Here is a 20,727-nt window from a genome sequence, read left to right as displayed (position 1 = left end):
GTGCACAGCCGATGAATCACACACACTTCATAGCGTTATGTTGACGTATAGCGGAATGAAACCAGTGCTACTAGATTTGCCAAAATGGTTATTTCAATAGTATTTAACACGCTCTTTCTGGTAATATTCGAAGCCGAAACAGTTTTATTGAAATATTAATATGAATAATATAATTAAACTAATGTCACGGATACCAAAAACATACCTTTTGATGATAATTTAAAGAAGAACAATTTTTGTTTTGTAACATTCTGAGATAACTTGTCAACTTTGCGAAACCAAATGAGATGAAAACAAAACGCAATCAAGTGAACTAAGTGAAAAACTTTCATTTCATATTTTTGAAGACTTTTATTGCCTGTTGGGTAATTTTTGAAGTTTTTAATTGTTAACTAAACAAGTGACAAATGAACATTACTATGAAAATTCCGTACCCTGGTCCTTATCTCTTTAAAAATGATGAAGGGCGACGCGTCACCGTGAATGGAAATCAATACGGAACCATGATCAATGAATTGTTGCTGCCAAATCTTCAATATATAGATGTGAACGAATTGTTGTTTCAACATAGTGGTGTTTCTTGTCATATTGTGGCAGAAACAATCGTGATGAAAATTGTTTGATATAAACAGATTTTCCAAAACGACCACATTTTCGAGGGTTCAAAATAATGTCCGTCGAGTGACTGTTATGAGAAAATTAGTATATCAAAGAAATGGCTTTGTTTATCTGTATACTTATACCGTAGATAGAGACATTAGCACTACTAAAAGTTAGTTACTTGTTTATTAAGTCGAAGCAAACCCTTATATCGAAAAGCTACTTAATGATATTTTTAGTTCTTTTTCATATTTTCCATCAAACGACAACTGCCAAAATTGCATGAACGAAAGATCCTATGAAAAGAGCAAGGGAGGCGTTTGTGGTCCGCAGGGGCGCTTTCTAATACCTTAAATTTACGACTTTATAGATACACATAAAAGGAAATTTTAAATCTTAAATTTACAATTCAAAGCATGTAAAGATAAGTCATACCTTTAACTTCACAGTCAATTTAGCTGAAGCTATTTTTTTGCCCACCACACTCCTCCACACCAAAAAGCTTCAGCCCCCTGGTAGTGGACGCAACTAGTCTCAGCGGAAAACAAGGAACAAATAGACACTGGCAATAATAATACTAGAAATACAAATTTAATTTTGATACAAAGTCCGCTGAGATTCTATTTATTCATGGTTTGATGTGCAATTTATTAAAGTGGAGTCCCAGTGGAAAAGATTTCCTTTTAAGGGATCCACAATTTAATTACTAGGCTATGTTGGAAAGAAAGTACAAATATATTGAGTAATTAGTTATTAATATGAAATACTGTTGACGATAAATACATTACATTATAAAACAAAAAACTACATTAGCTAAATATCTCGTTCAGTCTGTGCTTAAAATGGTACTTTAGTCTAGCCACAAATGTGGCACGATTGCTTATTCCTCGTATATCAGGCGGAAGTGCATTATATTTAGTTGGACCAACAAAAAGGATCCGTCTTTGACCAAGGCTTGTAGCTGTAGCTTACATCGATACAAACGCAAAATTTATTTTTGCATGTTAGAAGATGTAATATTGTGTCATCGCCGAAGAAATTACGATATGTTTGAATTTACGTCAAGCGTGAATTTTATTTTTTCTAAGAGTATAGGTATAATTCTCGATCAATTGGCTAAAGCAGTAGAGGATCTATTTCCACACGCAACGATTATCGCGGACATTTTTCATTGTACGACACGAAACACAATTAAATGATGATTTGATACAACTTTTGCTCTCGAGATGTGTCTCAGCTAGCGGTTCTTTTCGGGCTAGCTTAATGGCAGAGAAGTTTTACGAATGGAAGGAAACTTACCCGTTCAATCGAATTCTGTTTCGGGAGGATGATTTTTCGTTAATTTTATTATCACATTTTTCTTTCGTTTTTCTATCCCAATCTATTTTCGCTGCGTGTTAACAAACAATTAAACTTGTAGTTTGACAACAAGATAAATGAAACAAGTCTCAAAGCTTCAAGTTTTCAAAACGGTTCTTTGATTACTCAAACATCGTTCGGTTTGTTCTCTGAATATCTGCTGGTACAAATCACACAGTAAGTTTACATTGGATCGACGGCATGACGTCTAGCCATAAACACGACTGCATTCAAATGGAAATCGCAACGTACGATTTGGCGAAAGCGAACATCCATTTTCGATACGTCAAATGCATAAACGCTTGGTGTAATCGAGTTCTTAGTAATTTCACTGCTGCTCAGAATACTGCCCGCTGAGTGTTATGAATTATGAATGTGTTCCCGACTCGTGCAACACTGTATCCTCCAATGACGCGGGGTTGTTCTCCGTTGAATGCATACAACCATTGTTAAATGCCGAACTGCCACGGAATGCAGTAGTGGCACTAGTGCCTGAAACTATATTTGCTGATCCAATTTAAAAGGAAATGTAAGAATGAAATATTTGATCATGATCATGAATGTGTATGTAAACAACCATGTTATGATTTATAAAACTATGGAAAATCTAATCTGCAGTAATAAAAATGATAATGCTAGATACACCGCATTTCTATTTTCATATACCTACTGACGAGAAAATTTCAATCAAGAAACATCCAAACAATAACACAAATAATGATATACCGCTTCAAAACAAAATTATTAAATATCTGGTTCTGATTCTATTTTCCCTGTTTCATTTCAGTCACTGTGATATTCAACATGCTGCTACTAGCGTTCGCGAGCCTGGGAGTAGTTTCGTCGTTACTGGTGATAGTCGGATTAAGAGTGGTACGTATACGAAGTTGATAGAGAATTTTTGCATATAGACTTAATTCACTTGCATTCAAATAAAATACATGCAACAATAGACTTATTGGTAAATGAACGTATGGAACAAACCATTAGAGCAATAGAATAGTTTGTACAAATGAGAAATATAAGTAGGTATATTATTTGTAAGAGATAAGCTCTGGACAATGATTCATTCCAAAACCAAGTTAAACCTAAATTACAAAAACTGCTTCACTATATTTGAACCAATCGCTTCAAGTGTGATTCAATAATGCTCTAAGCCGATTAATCGAAAATTTGCTCACTAATATGAAGGAATCACTTCTTCAGAATAGCACCACTTGTGCACTAATATTCATGTATCACTTTTTCACGCGCCCGATTGACCTCCCACCGGGAATCGATTCGAACCCTCGCAGGACAAACGAGCCTTCCTGTTGCCATGGATAGTCGTTATGATTGCCGACTTACTGGTGGAGTGTGCACATTTCCTCTATCTGATTGTGATCCAGACGGTGAGTAGTGTAGCAACCACAATGCATGTGTTTTCCGACCCCCAACAATATTTCCGATGCACAGTGGTTTGAATCGACAAAAACGTGAACTTAATTCTCTAGCTGCTAAACCGTTGATCCGATATACATAGTTACTTTGGAGAACTCATTCACAAAAATATACCTCGTGATTTGATCACAATAAAAAATGTGCAAAGCCTACTACGATAAAAGCTCATTTCAACAACTTTTTTCGCTTAATAGATAGAAAAACGATGTCTTCTACAAAGTTTTAGAACTTCTAACGAGGAAAAACTTTGCCGAAGAAACTATAGGTCTAACGCAAGAAGTTTCGGATATATGAAGCATTTTCGTTTGAAACCACTTAAAATCAATTTTTTGTACAAAACTCTTTTCGCAATTATTTTCAGTGTCTACTGTGTTCGAGACAATTACTAGAAACGTAAAATTACACATTTTTGTTGAAGACTGTGTACGGTTTGGCCTTTTCCCTAAAAAGTTATTTAACATTTAAACTATTATATACACTAACTTTAACTACTAATAGGAAGCAGGGTCGCAGACCAAAAGGCACATACATATACTTTTTGGAAAGCTTAAATCAAGTAATATAAAGTTACGAAGTGTGTATGGTGGCCTTTTTAAATTGTGTGAATGAGACAACATAATATAGTGAGCTTTTTTGACCGTTTTCTTAGGAAAACTTACATTAATAAAATTTTTTATCTTCATATCATGCGTTTTTTGGTGATATCAACCGATAAGTTACCTTTAGGCAACAACTTTTGCAAGAAATTGCAGTCGAGGTGTAAAAAATAGAGCATTAGTTTTAACATCAGACGAAAGAGAAGACTTTTCACTATAGTTTACTATTATGACTTACTCTCAGCGAGTACCGAGTCTTTCGGAATTCCTCTTCAAAGTGAAAGTTGATAGGTATCTTATTAACCGTTATCACAAAAAATCGCGAGATATTACCGACTTCAGTAGAAAATGTAAAAGAATTGAAATAAGCAAACGATTAGTTACAAATTCCCTGAACCCAAACATTTTGTTAATTATTATTCTTTATTCTTAGTCTGTGCACGTTTTTATACTCGAGTTCAGGCATTTTTCTTTAAAAAAAATGTCTAGACTCATAATTTACATAATTTGATTTGATACTTTACCGTGTGCGCCTGTATGTAACGTTGAACCACTCACGCATTTTATTGTAATGTTATCATCGACCAAATGCTCCAGCATTTGTATTATCAATCAACTCTTTAGTGTTCTTAAAAATAATATGCAGCCCTGCTCTCACCAACAACAACAGTGCATATTTGGAGCAGGACATTTAATATAAAGTTATTTCACTGTGCTTTATTAGTCAATATACTGTAAAAGTAAAACTAAGCGTCAATTAAATACACGGTCATATTCATTGAAATTAATGTATTCCGATTTATTTTTACATCGATAATGGTTTTGAATCAAATTTTTTATTCAACTGATGTCCATTTCATAGTGCTATTTATTAAAAAATCGTGTGAATTTCATTATTTCTTCCAGTGTATGGCAACGTATTTCGTAGAATCATGTCTTACAAAAAGGAAGCAGGCTAGACTTACACATTTCAACAGATAAAAATTAATTTCGGAAGATTTAAATTTAAACGATTTTTAGGCGTACTGGTAATGGTGTAAGATATCATCCTTGAAACGAATTGTATTGGATTTAAAAGAACGGATAAGGAATATTCTATTAAAAGAAAGTAAAACTTGTCGAAATTTAATGAGTTAGGATGCTTCTCTAGTTTGTTCAATTGCATACAAGAATGCATCATGAAATTATATTCAATCATAACACCATTGCACCAAAGCTACACTAACGACCGATTCCAATTGTTGAACATTTCCTACAAAGTTCCTTTTAATAAACCAAAAATAATCGTTTTAGTAAATGTTTCCTAAGAAAATGGTCGAAAAAGCTCTCTATATTTTGTTGTCTCATTCACACAATTTAAAAAGGCCACCATACACACTTCGTAACTTTATATTACTTGATTTAAGCTTTCCAAAAAGTATATGTATGTGCCTTTTGGTCTGCGACCCTGCTTCCTATTAGTAGTTAAAGTTAGTGTATATAAAAGTTTAAATGTTAAATAACTTTTTAGGGAAAAGGCCAAACCGTACACAGTCTTCAACAAAAATGTGTAATTTTACGTTTTTAGTAATTGTCTCGAACACAGTAGACACTGAAAATAATTGCGAAAAGAGTTTTGTACAAAAAATTGATTTTAAGTGGTTTCAAACGAAAATGCTTCATATATCCGAAACTTCTTGCGTTAGACCTATAGTTTCTTCGGCAAAGTTTTTCCTCGTTAGAAGTTCTAAAACTTTGTAGAAGACATCGTTTTTTTATCTATGAAGCGAAAAAAGTTGTTGAAATGAACTTTTATCGTAGTAGGCTTTGCACATTTTTTATTGTGATCAAATCACGAGGTATATTTTTGTGAATGAGTTCTCCAAAGGAACTATGTATATCGGATCAACGGTTTAACGGCTAGAGAATTAAGTTCACGTTTTTGTCGATTCAAACCACTGTGCGATGTGTTCGTTTGTTTGTTGTATCTTTTTGTAGCCAGTGGCTTTATTTTCAAACTCGCTATCGCACAAAATACCAAGCTACAACATTCCAACATTCCATTCATTCCCAGCGATTGTGCGACAAATGCAGCTTAAATGACAAATTCGACTCCATTAGCTATTTCGATCACTCACTGTCGAAACCGAACTAATCGTATCCAATTTGTTGTCTAATGGAACGTTGTTTTTTTATTGCTCTTATTTCTTTCGCAGCTGGAGTTCGAACCGGTCACGGCGATGCTGTTCACAATTGATTTCTTCATTATGTGTCTTAATGTGAGTATCCTTACATGCGAATCTTAGCAATCGGTGCGATCGGAATCTTACAATTCTATGTTAACTGAGGCGAATTATTTCTACATTGTGAAGAAAGTGTTGAAAAAGTATTACAAAATATTAGATGGGACAAAAAATAGTTATCGCTTGCTTACATTTTACAAAAAAAAATCAGAGTATCTACTTTGTGTATATAAAGGTAGATGTTATTTTCGCAGAGGTAAACGGTGTACATTATAGAGCCATTATGACTACTGTTCAGTCAGAAATTTTTACTTTTTCGGTTTTTAACGATATCGAAGGTAAACCTTAGGTACGAGAATCCTTTTGCTTAATGACCACACCCATCCTTGCTCTTCCTTGAGTACTATTGCTCTATAATTGCATATTCTTTCTCCTCTCATAATCTCTAGTTAGTTTGTATCGTGAAAACCGAAAAAAATGAAACTACAACATAATTTGCAAAATTTTATGAAGTTTGTCTAAAAACAGTGGGATAAAGCACAATTTTCCCAACAGTGTTTCATTTAAAATGTCTGCAGCACTATGTACGAAATCTGAAAATTTACAGACCAATCTGCAGATCTGGCTTTTCTGTTCTTTAGTTATCGTATGCATTAGTTTGACAGTTTCTTCCACTTTGAGCAACCATATCTTAGAAAAACCTGGAGTAGGAGTCAGAGACATAGCCGCGAGATTGAAGTAGACTTTAACTGATTTGATACCATTTGGCCGTTTAAGATTTCGTAGTTCTGAAAAGAACCATTCGATTTCGAAAGTGTGTGGTTCTTGACCACAACTTAGTTACCACGTTTCGCCTCGTTTCCATTAGCAACCAGTGCATCTCCATCACAGCTATCGTTTGCGACGTTTGACATCTGCATCATTATAATTATTGGACACAGTCGAGACAAGAACGTTTTCGTTTTGGACTGACCATATTGGGGATTTCAGGAATTCAGAAATTACACAGAAAGATTGCGTTTGAATTCTAGGATTTAGAGCAGCAGTTTAAGACAGTTTTTTGAATAAGTTCTTTATGTTACTTTTGGAGTCCTGGAAAGGAATATTGTGTTACAGATGATTATGTTTGTCAAAGTCATTTTTAAGTTTGAACCTTGACCAAAAAAAAATCATTATATAAATATAATCTTAACACAAATCGTACAGTCGCTAATATAAAGGGAGTCCCACGAAAAATTTCGAATTTAAAATTGCAACAATAAAAAACATTTTGATAGATTTTAATAATTATACATTTATTTGAAAGGTTATTTTATGAAATATTTATAATTTCGTTCAAATGATCTCCACGGCAGGCTTAGCAGTAGCCAATCCGTTTCACCCAATTTATGACCCTATGCCATCGATAGCAACTTGGTTGTCGTGCTTGAGGTCTTCAATTGTTTCTGGAGGATTGGCGTAACATTTATCTTTAACCGCTCCCCAAAGAAAATAATCCTACAACATCAAATCGCAGCTTCTCGACGACCAAGTCACATCACGATTTCTGCTGATTGTTCGATTTTCAAATATTATTCGCAGAACATCGTTTGGTTCGTTGGCTGCGTGGTACGTAGCGCCGTCCTGTTGAAACCAAACATTTTTTATAAAAAAATTTCATGAATCAGCCATTCAAATAAATGTATAATAATTAAAATCTAAAAAAACCGTTTTTTAAATGCTTTTTTAATTACGAAATTTTTCGTGGAACACCCTGTATTTCAATATTTCATACATCTAAATATTTGAGTGAAAGAAACTGTCAAATCGCTGTACAAGATTTCTTTCTGCCATTCAGAAAGGCCAAATTGTGGAATTCTCTACGATATTAAACACTTTTCGAACATTTTTCTCGACCACGAAGCAGCCAAATGCTAGCTTTATTTGCGCTCGTTTGGTGAGAATTTCGCACTGCGAAAATAGCACACCAATTATTGCAAATTATTCTAAATTTGCACTAAACTAATGCAAAGAAGAAATGTTAATACATAGTTATTTAGATAACATTTAGAGCTATGTGAGCGGCTGATTTTCTATAATATTCCCCATCGTTGTTCACTTTTCGTTTTCTTTTTCTCAAATGCAAACGACCAACAGCTCGATGACGCAATTGCTCGAACTGTTCGCAATGCCGATTAATTTAATTTGAATAAAAGTTTTCTTTTCGCGTGATATCCTTTGTAATCTTTTCACAAGTAGGTGGACCTAACGGCTACAAAAATGACAATAAACATAATTTCGATTTCGATTATTTTATTTCGGATATGCATATTTCATTGAAAGAAACTATTAAAATGCTGTCTGGGATTCATTCCTGGCTTTCAAAAGTGCCAAATTTTGGGATTCTCTACGATATTCACTGTTCGGAACATTTTTTTGAACGCGATGCAGCTAAATGCTGGCTCCATTTGCATTCGTTTCGTGCGAATTTCACACAGCGAAAAGTGCTATTAACTTATTCTAGATTTGCACTATACTGATGATTTTTATCTTTGATTTGCATAGAAGTAATCTTCATAGTTCTTTAGATAACATTTAGAATCATTAGAATGGCTGATTTTGTATAATGTTCCACATCGTTGCCCACTTCTCGTTTTCTTTTTATCCAATGCAAACAACCAGCAGCTGGATGACGCAATCGCTCTTGTTTGAAGCTTATTTAGCACTACGAACGTCCCACAGCAGAACTAGTTGTTGCGTTTCAGCGAAGCTGGCGCATCTTTTGATGTAAAAGATCATTACGATGGTCCATGTTAGGATTAAACTCTGAATTTTAACTTTCTTAATTAAGTTTAGAAATCATTGCACTTCACAGCAATGTTGTAGGAAATTTAATTTGAAGCAACTTTACTGAAGAAGCCAACATCCTACCTCTTCATTTGATCGAGTTACATCAATTTTTCGAAGTAAAAGATTTATCGAGCTAATTATTCTGTACAAAGTTTGTCAATATAAGCTGCTATTCTAAAGTTATGATTGTTTTTTCGTCAAAAACTAATCAACCTTCTAATACAAATATTCAACAGATGCCAGATCGATAATAACTAATCTTATACGGTTTATTAAAGGTTATAAATTGAGGAAAGTTTGAAGAGAAATCTGGAAGGGTGTTATTATTTCAATTCATTTAAATTAGTGAGCTAAAAAAACTCATATAAATCTTGAACGCCAAAACGTAGCAACATATTAAATCAAATAAATCTTCTGCAAAACGATGGTTGCTAATGAGCACTATAAGTGTCTCACACATCATTTTTTCGACAAATGATTAACAAGAAACTACAGCCGAAAAAAGATTGCAATCAACTTATTCTCAAAATGACTGGCTCGATTAAATTTGAATAATTGGGAGTACAAGATACAGTTTGACACCGCTCTTCCGAACTAGTAGGCGATGGCATTAGCTTGAGCACCATTTAAACAACCAGTTTTGATTAAATCTATTAAAACAAATCAATGTACATTCTGTCAACTTATAGATATAAAATCTTGAAACCAAAAATTTAGATTGTCGTCGCGATAATAAGATTCTTTGAAAATAATAAAATATTTTTTGTGAATTTAGGATGGAGGTCACAGAAATCATTCACTTCAAATACCCAAAAAAATTCAAATTCCTTTCTTCAATACTTATCGACAAAACACAAATAGCCCAAGACTGCCGGCTAAGTGATACGAAACGTAAAGAAAAGTAAAAAATTAGTCATGCGTCATGACAATTATTCATAATTTTATGATAAAAATTGTTCAAATCATGAACAATAGCTCTTTCCCAAGGAAATTTGTAATGGTCGAAAATGCGTTACTTGCAGAGTGTATTTCGTTCAAAATACGTATCTCAAATTTTCATCCGGGATATCATTTTGAGCCTTTTGAATCAAGTGATAATGTGATGAATTGTGTAATAAATTAATGCGAAGACAAAGAGCAGACATTGGAATGAAAGCACTACTCAAATTGTTTACCTGAGTTTGAGAAAATTTCATCCAAATGGCAATTTATCGGTTGGTCGCCGAATCTGTATGTTTTCTTAAAAATATAATGTTGTTGTTGTTGTTAAAATTACATTCCAAGAGCTAGCAGAAACTGATGAATGAATTGGGAACACCGTTTAAGGCCATCGTCCAAGGGATCAGGGTCATGTCGCCGAAAGCCATTTCGCCGAAAGCCGTTTCGCCGAAAGTCGTTTCGCCGAAAGGGTCATTTCGCCGAATGTCATTTCGCCGAATGGGCCACTTCGCCGAATGTCATTTCGCCGAAAGCCATTTCGCCGAAAGGGTCATTTCGCCGATTCCTGCAATTGTCTTAATATCGTAATGGGAATCAATTTAAAATAAAGACAAATTAAAGATGATTGAAGAAGTTCAACTTCATGAATCTCAGAACGGAGTTCCCAAAGAAACTTGTTGACTATTACCCACTAATCATCAAAGCAATTCCATAGGTATCTACCAAGCAAATGTATGTGGTATTTTCCGATTACTAAATAAAAAAAAATATCTAATGCGGCTTCGCCACATCGATTTGATTTGTGTGCTGTCCGACCTCGCTACCGCTCGTTCGGACCTAACTAAAGCAAAGAAACCTAGCTTTGAGCAGACCGGGCAAACGAGGCGGTTACAGGTTTGTATGCAAGAGGCCGCCGCTTCCGACGGCGGGTCGGCGGCCAACTCAGCCGGCGTCGCCTCGGCGGCTTTATGTCGCCGAGCCGCTTGGCTTCGTTTATGTGGCTGCGCCACATCAGTTATACAGAGGGCATAATAACACAAAAAAATATTTGATGTATTCAAAATTACCCTTTCGGCGAAATGACCCTTTCGGCGAAATGACCCTTTCGGCGAAATAACCCTTTCGGCGAAACGACATTCGGCGAAATGACCTATTCGGCGAAACGACTTTCGGCGAAATGGCATTCGGCGAAACGACTTTCGGCGAAATGGCTTTCGGCGCATTGACCCGCTCCCTCGTCCAAGTATCATGCGCGCGGGTGGTTTTAGAAATTTTCGATGGAAAATTTGAAAAATTTGCCAAAACCAAAAACACCTTTGAAAAAACTTTTATCTATCTGCAGGGTTAAAATGGTTCGGAGGATTTTCCGAGTGTTATAATGCAATATAAATATAGTATGATGGTATGACAGCATAACATAAAATCGACAATAAATTCGATTTGTGATTGAAAATTGCATAAAAAAAACAAAAACTTTTTCAGCATCACTTGTTTGCACATAAACAGAAACAAAAATTTGTTAATGAACTGAGATCCGATAATGATCAGACCAAGGAAAACAGATTTTTCATTAAATGTCTGCCTTGCCTTTCTCTGATACCGCATCTACTCTTTTTTTCACAATCTATTTTTTAATAAAATTTCCTCTGAAACGACAAAGGTGCAGGCGACTGGTGGCTATTAGACTGCTAAGCTTTTAATCATTATTAATTCCCAAGGCAAAAAATCAGAGTTTCAAGGAAATACTACACTGCCACGGTAGGTAAATCTATCAGGAACAGATCCCTTGTAGAACATTGGTGCTATGATTGAACATATTACATTATTATGTTACCTCCATTATGCACAAAGATATGTATAAGATAGAGGTATGCAAAGTAGCTCAAATTTGTGAGCGGCATCGAATCTTTCAGTTCACCAAAGTGAATCGAATATATGCAGCTTATCAGCTCACTTAGATAGAACTGAAACTTGGTAATCAGCAAAAAAGACATCCTTGATTTACTTAATTGTACTGAATGAAAGTTTGCTAGCTGCCAATGACTCATTGTATCTGATGAAGAAGGAATGATGTAAGTATGCAAAAAGCAAACGAAAGTTCATGTTCCTCTTTTAGAACTAACTCTTTTTGAGTATTTTGGGAACAGCTCAAGAGCGGATTACCCACCACTAGTAGGTGTCTTTTTGCCGATACAATCGACTGTTAAGTTAAATTCTTTAAAATTTGAAAATTGAATAACAAGTGAATTGAAGTTCGGGCGTTGTAAAGTAGGATAGTAAATACACCATTGGTATGGCAACCATGTATTACATTATACCAACATTTTCAATAAACAGAAAAATACTACATCAATATCAATACATATTTTCGAAAATCACATTTCTCAGTAACGGCTCGGTGAGTTATAACTCGTTTTATACTGTGCTAGGAACCGGATGTTGTTGTAAGCCGAGTTCTGCATCCTTTGACTATGCTCCAAATATAGAGCTCAATTTCATCTTCTCGTCGACACAGTCTGAAACTAGAATAAAGTTTTAATCACTTTTTGATGATTTTTTTTTTGTCGCCAGCCCCGGGTACTATTGCGCCGACCAATGAATGTGCTCAACGTTGCATGATTTTGTATTTAATTGAAACCACCAGTGCAGTGGCACAGTGAACTTCGAAATGCTGGGTAGCGGAATCAATTCGGGTGACCTTTTGGGTTATGGCTGAAATGATCAATTTCATAACCATTTGAGTGAAAATTTTTAAATTAAATTAAACGGTGATACGATTAATACAGTTAAATGGATTTGAGCAAATCGACACGCATTTTTTAGTAGACTACTGCGGCCGAATCAGCTCAGAAACTGAAGCTGCAATGATACAAATAACATTGTTAACTACGGCACTTTAGATTCAGACAACAAGTAATGGGTGAAACAACTGCTTTCCTTAAAATCTCGAACAGTTTTGCGGATCCGAGAAGTGATTGAACTGATTTTTTTCAGCAATTTATTGGACGCTTATATACGTTTTGTGTATAAGAATCTGAATAATTTTGTTTCTGTGTTGCCTCCACTTGTTATCGATCCTCTCGAAAACTGTTATTCCATCTCTAATATAGAAAAATTTGTCAAATAATGTCACTCTTTTTTTAGAGATGGTTGGATCAATTTTCACAAATATGATTATGAAAGGTACCTTTTAGTACCTTAGGTTAACATTTAAATTCGTCCGGATCCGACTTTCGGTTTCGGAATCATAGGGTAATGAGTTTTGCAACCCACGAGCAATTAAAGAAATTAACAGCAAAAAAAGGCGGGTAGGTAATATCAGAGACATAACCGGATGACGTGAATACGAATAAACTGTACTTTTAAACGGATCACTGAATCTGTATTTTGCAAGTGAATTTGTAAACTGAACTCTGCATTCAGGATTCAGTTTTCAAAGTTGGATCCGGAAGTAAGCTTCGAAATTCAGCTTTGGAATCCAATCCAATTACACTTTTAGAATTGTGAAACTGAGTTTTTAGATTTTGGTCTGAAGTTCCAGAACTTCAAACTCAGAACTCAGTTTCAGAATTTTGAACCTGATTTCTGAAACTGATTTTAAAGTCTAAATTCCTGACAAGAATTTTTGAACCGAATTCTGGTATGAATCTCAATTTCAGCTCTTGAATCTAGTTTCAAAATTCAGATTCAAGCCCAGAATTCAATTCTAAAATTTAGTTCCTTCGTCCAAGTCCAGAATCACAATCCAGACCTCAGTTCCAGATTTCGATTTCAAAATCCAGGCTCAGAATCAAGTTCTGGAACAAGGGTTCAGTTCCAGAATTATTCCATTGAATTCTGAACGAGGAGCCGAATTGGATTCTGGATGACCTAGATTTTAGTCGTAACTGAACGAATCAACTACGTAGGCTAGAAAGAATGAAGCACCAAATTTGTACATTCTTTACTTATCAAACATTTTAGAAAACTTTAATTTTTAAATATTTGTGGTTATCTTATACCACTGAAAATTCTTTCACAAATTGCTTTTTTTTTTTCATAAATACGTTTATTTCTTAAGGCAGTTTACATAAGTTTTTCTTCGCCGTAGCATCACTTTTACATAATATTCTTATCCTAATTTAATTCTAACATAGTCACAACGTTTTGCATTTATTAAAACATATTCTCTTATTACTTAAATATCATCTTAGGTAACTCGTCATTAATTATGAAATCTACTCGGAAATATTATTTGAACCAAACGATTAACTTCTATAAATTATAAAATAAGCTGTTATTTTCAGACATTTTGTTAATAATTTCATAAACTGTTTCGAGTTTGTTTGTATCATTACATTATTTTTATTCTAATTTAGCTATTGGTTGAACTCATGGACGCAGCTGGGATCAGAACTAAGTCTTGAAAGGGGCCTTTATTAAATTGAAACTCCAGTTTTCTTTATGAAATGATAAATAAGTTTCATGTATGAAAGGTCACGACAAGCAAGAATGTCTCGAACTGGGACATTGGATAGTCTACCTTGGGTACGCAAAGAATTTATTAGTTGAGATCTGACATCACGATACTCCACGCATGTCCAAACGACATGATCAATATCCCGATAACCTTCTCCGCAAGCACAATGATTAGTCTCGGAGAGCCCAATTCGAAGGAGATGTGCATCTAACGTGTAGTGATTGGACATGAGTCTGGACATCACACGAATGAAATCTCTACTCACATCCAGTCCCCTGAACCATGCCTTTGTCGATATTTTCGGAATAATTGAGTGCATCCACCGACCCAGATCATCTTTATCCCAAGAAGCTTGCCAGCTGGCAAGTGTTCTTTGGCGAGACGAGCTATAGAATTCGTTGAAAGCAATTGGTCTCTCATAAATTTCACCCTCAATAGCACCACGTTTGGCTAAAATATCGGCTCTTTCATTGCCAGGAATGGAGCAATGAGCCGGGACCCAGACTATAGTGATTAGATAATTATTGTTCAATATGTCGTTCAGGCACTGTTTTATTTTGCCCAGGAAAAACGGTTCAGTCTTGCCAGTCATGTTTGAGCGAATGGCTTCAATTGCACTCAGACTATCTGTGAAGAGGAAATAATGGTTTGGAATTAATGTGACGATTACACTCAAACTATAATGAACTGCTGCTAGCTCTGCTATATAAACAGATGCAGGTTCTTGAAGCCTAAATGAGGCCGAAACATTATTGTTGAACATACCAAACCCTGTCGCTTCTTCAATTCGCGATCCGTCCGTGTAAAACATTTTCTCAGAGTCAATATGCCTGAACTTACTTGAAAATATTTTTGGGATTTCCGTCGAACGTAGATGATCCGGGATTCCACGCACTTCGCGCTGTATGGATGTATCGAAAAATAAAGTTGAGTCAGGGACATTTAGGAGGCTGACACGGATAGGAATATATCTTGAAGGGTTGATTTCCTGTGACATATGGTTAAAATATACTGTCATGAATTTTGTTTGAGATCGAAGCTCGACTAGTCGTTCGAAATTATTAATTACCATGGGATTCAGCACCTCACATCTTATTAGCAGGCGTGATGAAAGCTCCCAAAATCGATCTTTTAATGGAAGAACTCCCGCCAGAACTTCAAGACTCATTGTATGTGTCGAATGCATGCACCCTAAAGCAATTCGCAAACAACGATACTGAATTCGCTCCAGTTTGATAATATGAGAGTTTGCAGCGGAACGAATGCAAACGCATCCATATTCCATCACTGAAAGTATCGTTGTCTGATACAATTTTATTAGATCTTCCGGATGAGCACCCCACCAAGATCCTATTATTGTTCGAAGAAAATTTACTCTTTGTTGGCATTTTGTTATCAGAAACCTAATGTGTCCTCCCCACGTGCATTTGGAATCGAACCACACCCCGAGGTATTTAAAAGTTAAAACCTGTTGGATCATTCTTCCCATCATATGGAGCTGAAGCTGCGCGGGATCATGCTTTCTTGAAAAGACGACTAACTCTGTTTTCTCCGCAGAGAATTCGATACCAAGATGAACAGCCCAAACGGACAAGTTATCTAAGGTATCTTGCAATGGTTTATGCAGATCAATAGCTTTGGGTCCAGTAACTGAAACCACGCCATCATCTGCCAATTGTCTTAGTGTACATGGGGTTACTAGACAGCTGTCAATGTCATTTACGTAAAAATTATAGAGGAGCGGACTGAGGCATGAGCCTTGCGGGAGACCCATGTAACTATTTCTGAGTGTTGCCAAATCGCCATGTGAAAAATGCATGTGTTTCTCTGACAAAAGGTTGTGCAAATAATTATTTATAACCGCTGGGAGTCCATTTTGGTGAAGCTTGTCTGAAAGAACATCAATGGAAACTGAATCAAATGCTCCTTTAATGTCTAAAAATACAGATGCCATTTGTTGCTTTTGAGCGAAGGCAATTTGGATGTCAGACGAAAGTATGTAATGCAAGGCAATCATTCGTCCCTTTATTTCTACGGAAGCCAAACTGAGTATCTGACAACAAACCGTTCGTCTCGACCCAAGTGTCGAGACGTCGTAGAATAATTTTTTCGAACAATTTTCTGATGCAGGACAACATCGCAATGGGTCTATATGAGTTGTGATTGGAAGCTGGTTTCCCCGGTTTTTGAATGGCGATAACTTTCACTTGTCTCCAGTCAGGTGGAACAATATTTTGCTCAAGAAACTTGTTGAACAATTCCAACAAACGTCTTTTTGCGAGGTTGGGCAGATTCTTCACCAAGTTGAATTTAATTCTGTCCAACCCTGGAGCGTTATTGTTACAAGACAAGAGTGCTATAGAAAATTCCATCATTGAAAATGGGTTATTAATAAAACCATTATTTGGAGGAGATTCCCGTATAATGCTCTGCGTAGGAACAGAATCTGGGCAAACTTTCCTAGCAAAGTCAAATATCCATCGGTTCGAGTATTCATCACTCTCATTGCCCACGTTACGATTCCTCATTCGTCTGGCCGTGTTCCAAAGAGTGCTCATTGAGGTATCTCTTGACAAACCTTCGACAAAATGTCTCCAATAGCTACATTTTTTGGCTCGAAGTATGCTCTTGTACTTGGTTTCTAAAACCATAAGTTTTTCAAAATTCTGAGGAGTTCCTCCTCCCCGTTTTAGAAACGTCTTGCAAGCATTTTGTTTTGCGAGTTTAGCCTCTGAGCACTCTTTGTCCCACCAGGGGTTGGGAGGCCTTCTGTTAGTCGTTGGCCCAGGAAAGCGTTTAGTTTGGGATTGTTCTGCTGCCTCCAGAATCGAACAAATGAGGAAGTCATATTCTTCAAGTGGAGGGAGCTCTTCCATTGAATTCAAAATACTAGAGATACTACTTTGGTATTTAATCCAGTCGATATTTTTTGTCAAATCATATGGAATACTAGCGGAAGTAGCAATGCAATTGCTACTGCTAATTGAGATGATGATTGGTAAATGATCGCTACCGTGTAAATCAGGCAGTATTTTCCAGGTGCAATCTAGTCGAATTGATGTTGAGCAAAGAGATAGATCTAATGCACTTGGGCGTGCCGGAGGTCTTGGGATCCGTGTCATGCTACCCATATTTAATACCGTCATGCTAAAATTGTCACAAATGTTTTGTATTAAAGATGATCTGCTATCATTGTAAACGGATCCCCACATAATACCGTGCGAATTTAAATCCCCCAGAATCAATCGTGGTGCAGGAAGGGCTTCAACCATTTCATTAAGCTGTTGCTGTCCAACTTGTGCTTTTGGAGGAATATAAACCGAAGCTATGCAAATATCTTTGCCTTTAATGTTTATTTGGCAAGCAACAACTTCTATACTAGAAGTTGAAGGGATGTTTAATCTATAAAAGGAATAGCATTTCTTAATTCCCAAAAGCACTCCACCATACGGAGAGTCTCTATCGAGACGTATAATGTTAAAATCATTAAAATTTAAAGCTATGTTTGAAGTAAGCCATGTTTCGCATAAAGCAAATACATCACATTTTTGACTATGCAATAATATTTTAAATGAATCAAGTTTTGGCATGATGCTTCGACAATTCCACTGCAGGACAGTGATTGTATCATTTGCGACGGGTGATAAATTATCCATCAAAAGATACAAAACCTGAGACAATTGGCCATTGAGCTGATAACTGCTTCAAAAAGGTTCTAGCTATTGGAAGGAATGCCATTATGAGGGTCTTTAAGGGTTCAGATATATTGAATGCTGAGAAAATCCATTCAACAATTTTCGAAAACTTCAGTAATCCTGTTGGTGGCTGTGAAATGGAGCCCACTGGATTATTATCTTTTTCTGTACTAGATCCTGGATTGGTTTGTGAATTTGACAAACCAGGAGGCACAGTCTTTGGTTTTGACTTTTTTTGTTTAACACGGGGATCTTTTCTTGAAGATGAAATTTTAGGTGTCTTTTTTGGTAATTTGGAGGAAGACTTCTTTCTCTTAACTGACCCTTGGGTAGTGATAAACGAATTACCTTCACTATTTTCGTCAGAGTCAGAGTCCTCTGGTTCCTCTAGATTTGAAAACCCGTTTTCGGTTTCCAAAGGGGGGACATCAATGACCGTTTTAAGCATTTCTGCATATGTGCGCTTAGACCGTGCTTTTAAAGAAAGCTTAATTTTGTCTTTGTGCACTTTAAATGCAGTGCATACTGAAATATCATCATGAGGACTATTCCCACAATAAATACATTTTTCAATTTCCTTGTTGCAATCATTATCTTTATGAGGCCCTTCACACTTAATACATTTTGGTTTATTACTACAGTAAGTAGCTGTGTGGCCGAATTTTTTGCAGTTCGTACAATTCATTACATTTGGAACAAAAAGCCGAACAGGGAGGCGAATTTTATCGACATAGACATGGGACGGCAACGCAGACCCGGCAAATGTCACTCGAAACGAGTCTGGTGGGCGATAAACTTTTTTTTCCTCTTCATGAACTACTGAGTACAGTTGTTTGCACTCCAGTATTTTCACACCCTCAAGCATAGAGTTCTTGAAACGACCAACACCATGCTTGAGTAAATCATCTACCGAAAGACTCGCTTCGGTAACAACACCGTCAATTTCGACATCTTTGGAGGGTATGTAAACTTTATACTCTTTATTGAAATGTTCCGAAGAGACAATATCATTCGCGTGTTTCAAATTATTTACCACAACACGAATTTTATCGTTATTTACTTTTATGATCTCTTTGATTGAAGAGTATCGTGATGTCAAACCTTTATTAATTTGAAAAATGTTTAATGGCTTTGATATACGTCTAAAAAAGACTATCCAAGGCCCAGAAGAGCTCTCCTGATATTTTTTCGTTCGTGGGGGTATCGGATTCATGCTAGGATTTACGTCCATGGATTCATCCATTACATTAAAATTTTTAACTAAACTTTAAAATAAAATTTGAAACCAACACTACACAGTACTCAATCAAAAGGAAAAGAAAAAACTTCTACCTTGAAATTGTTGTCTATCTCCGTTGCACTGCCGTGTAGATCCTCGTTGCTCTAGATGTTCTTGTTGGATGTATCTGGACGTTGATACAATGCTGAAGCTCACTGTAGCGATAGAATATGATGTGATGCTACTGCTACCTGACATCCAGCACCACTCGAATTCCGATTTGCTTTCGTTTTCGCCAGCTGTAACCAGCGCAGGTCACCGGTGTATACCTGCGTGTTGTATGGCAGTGGAAAGACCGAGTTGTCTTGTCTCCTTCTTCCTAGTGCTCCGCACCGATATGCTTCTGCACCGAAGTGCCTTCGCACCGGTGTGCCTTTGCACTCTCCTGCTTCTATGTTCCTTTGCACTCTTCCTCTTCGATGTGCCTTTGCACTCTCCTGCTCAGCACTTGTGGCTGTATATTGCGGCCTGGGTAGAGTTTGGGAAACGCCCTTTGTTGTTTCCTTCACCAGCTTGGCCCAGCACTAGGGCTCTCTTATGCAGCACGACTATACGTTTTAACGGCTGCTGCCAACAGGTCTCTACCTGTAGTTCAACCGTTGTCGTATTTAACGCGTGTAAACCAACCAGCGTTATTAAACTGTACGCTTCTATACACAACCTTCTCGGTTGAACGGCTATTACTGAATGACACAAATTGCTTATCATATCTTCGATGGTGTGGAAAAGAAATTAATATGATATGTTAACAAAATACCAAAACAAATCACGATCCAAAACTTATCAACTTATGATAAATCCTGGAAAAGCGTCCCACGTATTTATACGACAAATTTTTAAAATGTATTTCAGATATGATGCACATTAAAATATCTGACACCACTTGTATATCCTGAAGTCAGCGAAACACATTCGATCCAATATACAAAAGACTCTAATAAAAACTTCGATAGAAGTGCATGAATAATTCCAAAGTAAAATTCCGATTTTCTAATACTAAAGGAAAAAATAGAGATCGTAGAAATTGTTTGCGAAAACTGGTGGAGGCTCTGAAAACAACTGATTAATCATGTCTCTTTGAAAGCATTTCCCTCAAATGTACGACGCAGGAATAGTAGAATACCTCCTTCTTTTGTAACTGAAATCTGGAACTGAATTCTGTATTTGGAACAGAATTCGAAAATTCGAAATGTAATTATTTTCAGAAACTGAATCTTTGGTACTGAAAATTCTACCTCAAAACTTTCGTGGCTACAAGCAGGCACGAGTAAGGTAAACAACGCGTCATGATTTTTTTTCCTTTTTATGC

General features: G+C 36.2%; 1 protein-coding gene across 1 annotated transcript in view; it reads left to right on the top strand.

Annotated features, from left to right (window-relative positions):
- LOC131434439 (uncharacterized) overlaps positions 1–20,727 on the top strand; it is a 159,855-nt gene that overhangs the window by 119,422 nt on the left and 19,706 nt on the right. The window contains exons 4-6 of the mRNA XM_058601153.1: positions 2,747–2,832; positions 3,255–3,350; positions 6,191–6,253. Coding sequence (XP_058457136.1) covers positions 2,747–2,832; positions 3,255–3,350; positions 6,191–6,253 — 245 coding nt within the window. The remainder of the gene's footprint in view (positions 1–2,746; positions 2,833–3,254; positions 3,351–6,190; positions 6,254–20,727) is intronic.

The sequence above is a fragment of the Malaya genurostris genome, chromosome 3, assembly GCF_030247185.1.
Source record: "Malaya genurostris strain Urasoe2022 chromosome 3, Malgen_1.1, whole genome shotgun sequence".
In the NCBI taxonomy this organism is placed as follows: domain Eukaryota; kingdom Metazoa; phylum Arthropoda; class Insecta; order Diptera; family Culicidae; genus Malaya; species Malaya genurostris.
Note: the sequence above shows the minus strand (reverse complement) of the source record. Positions and strands in the feature narration are given on the sequence as shown.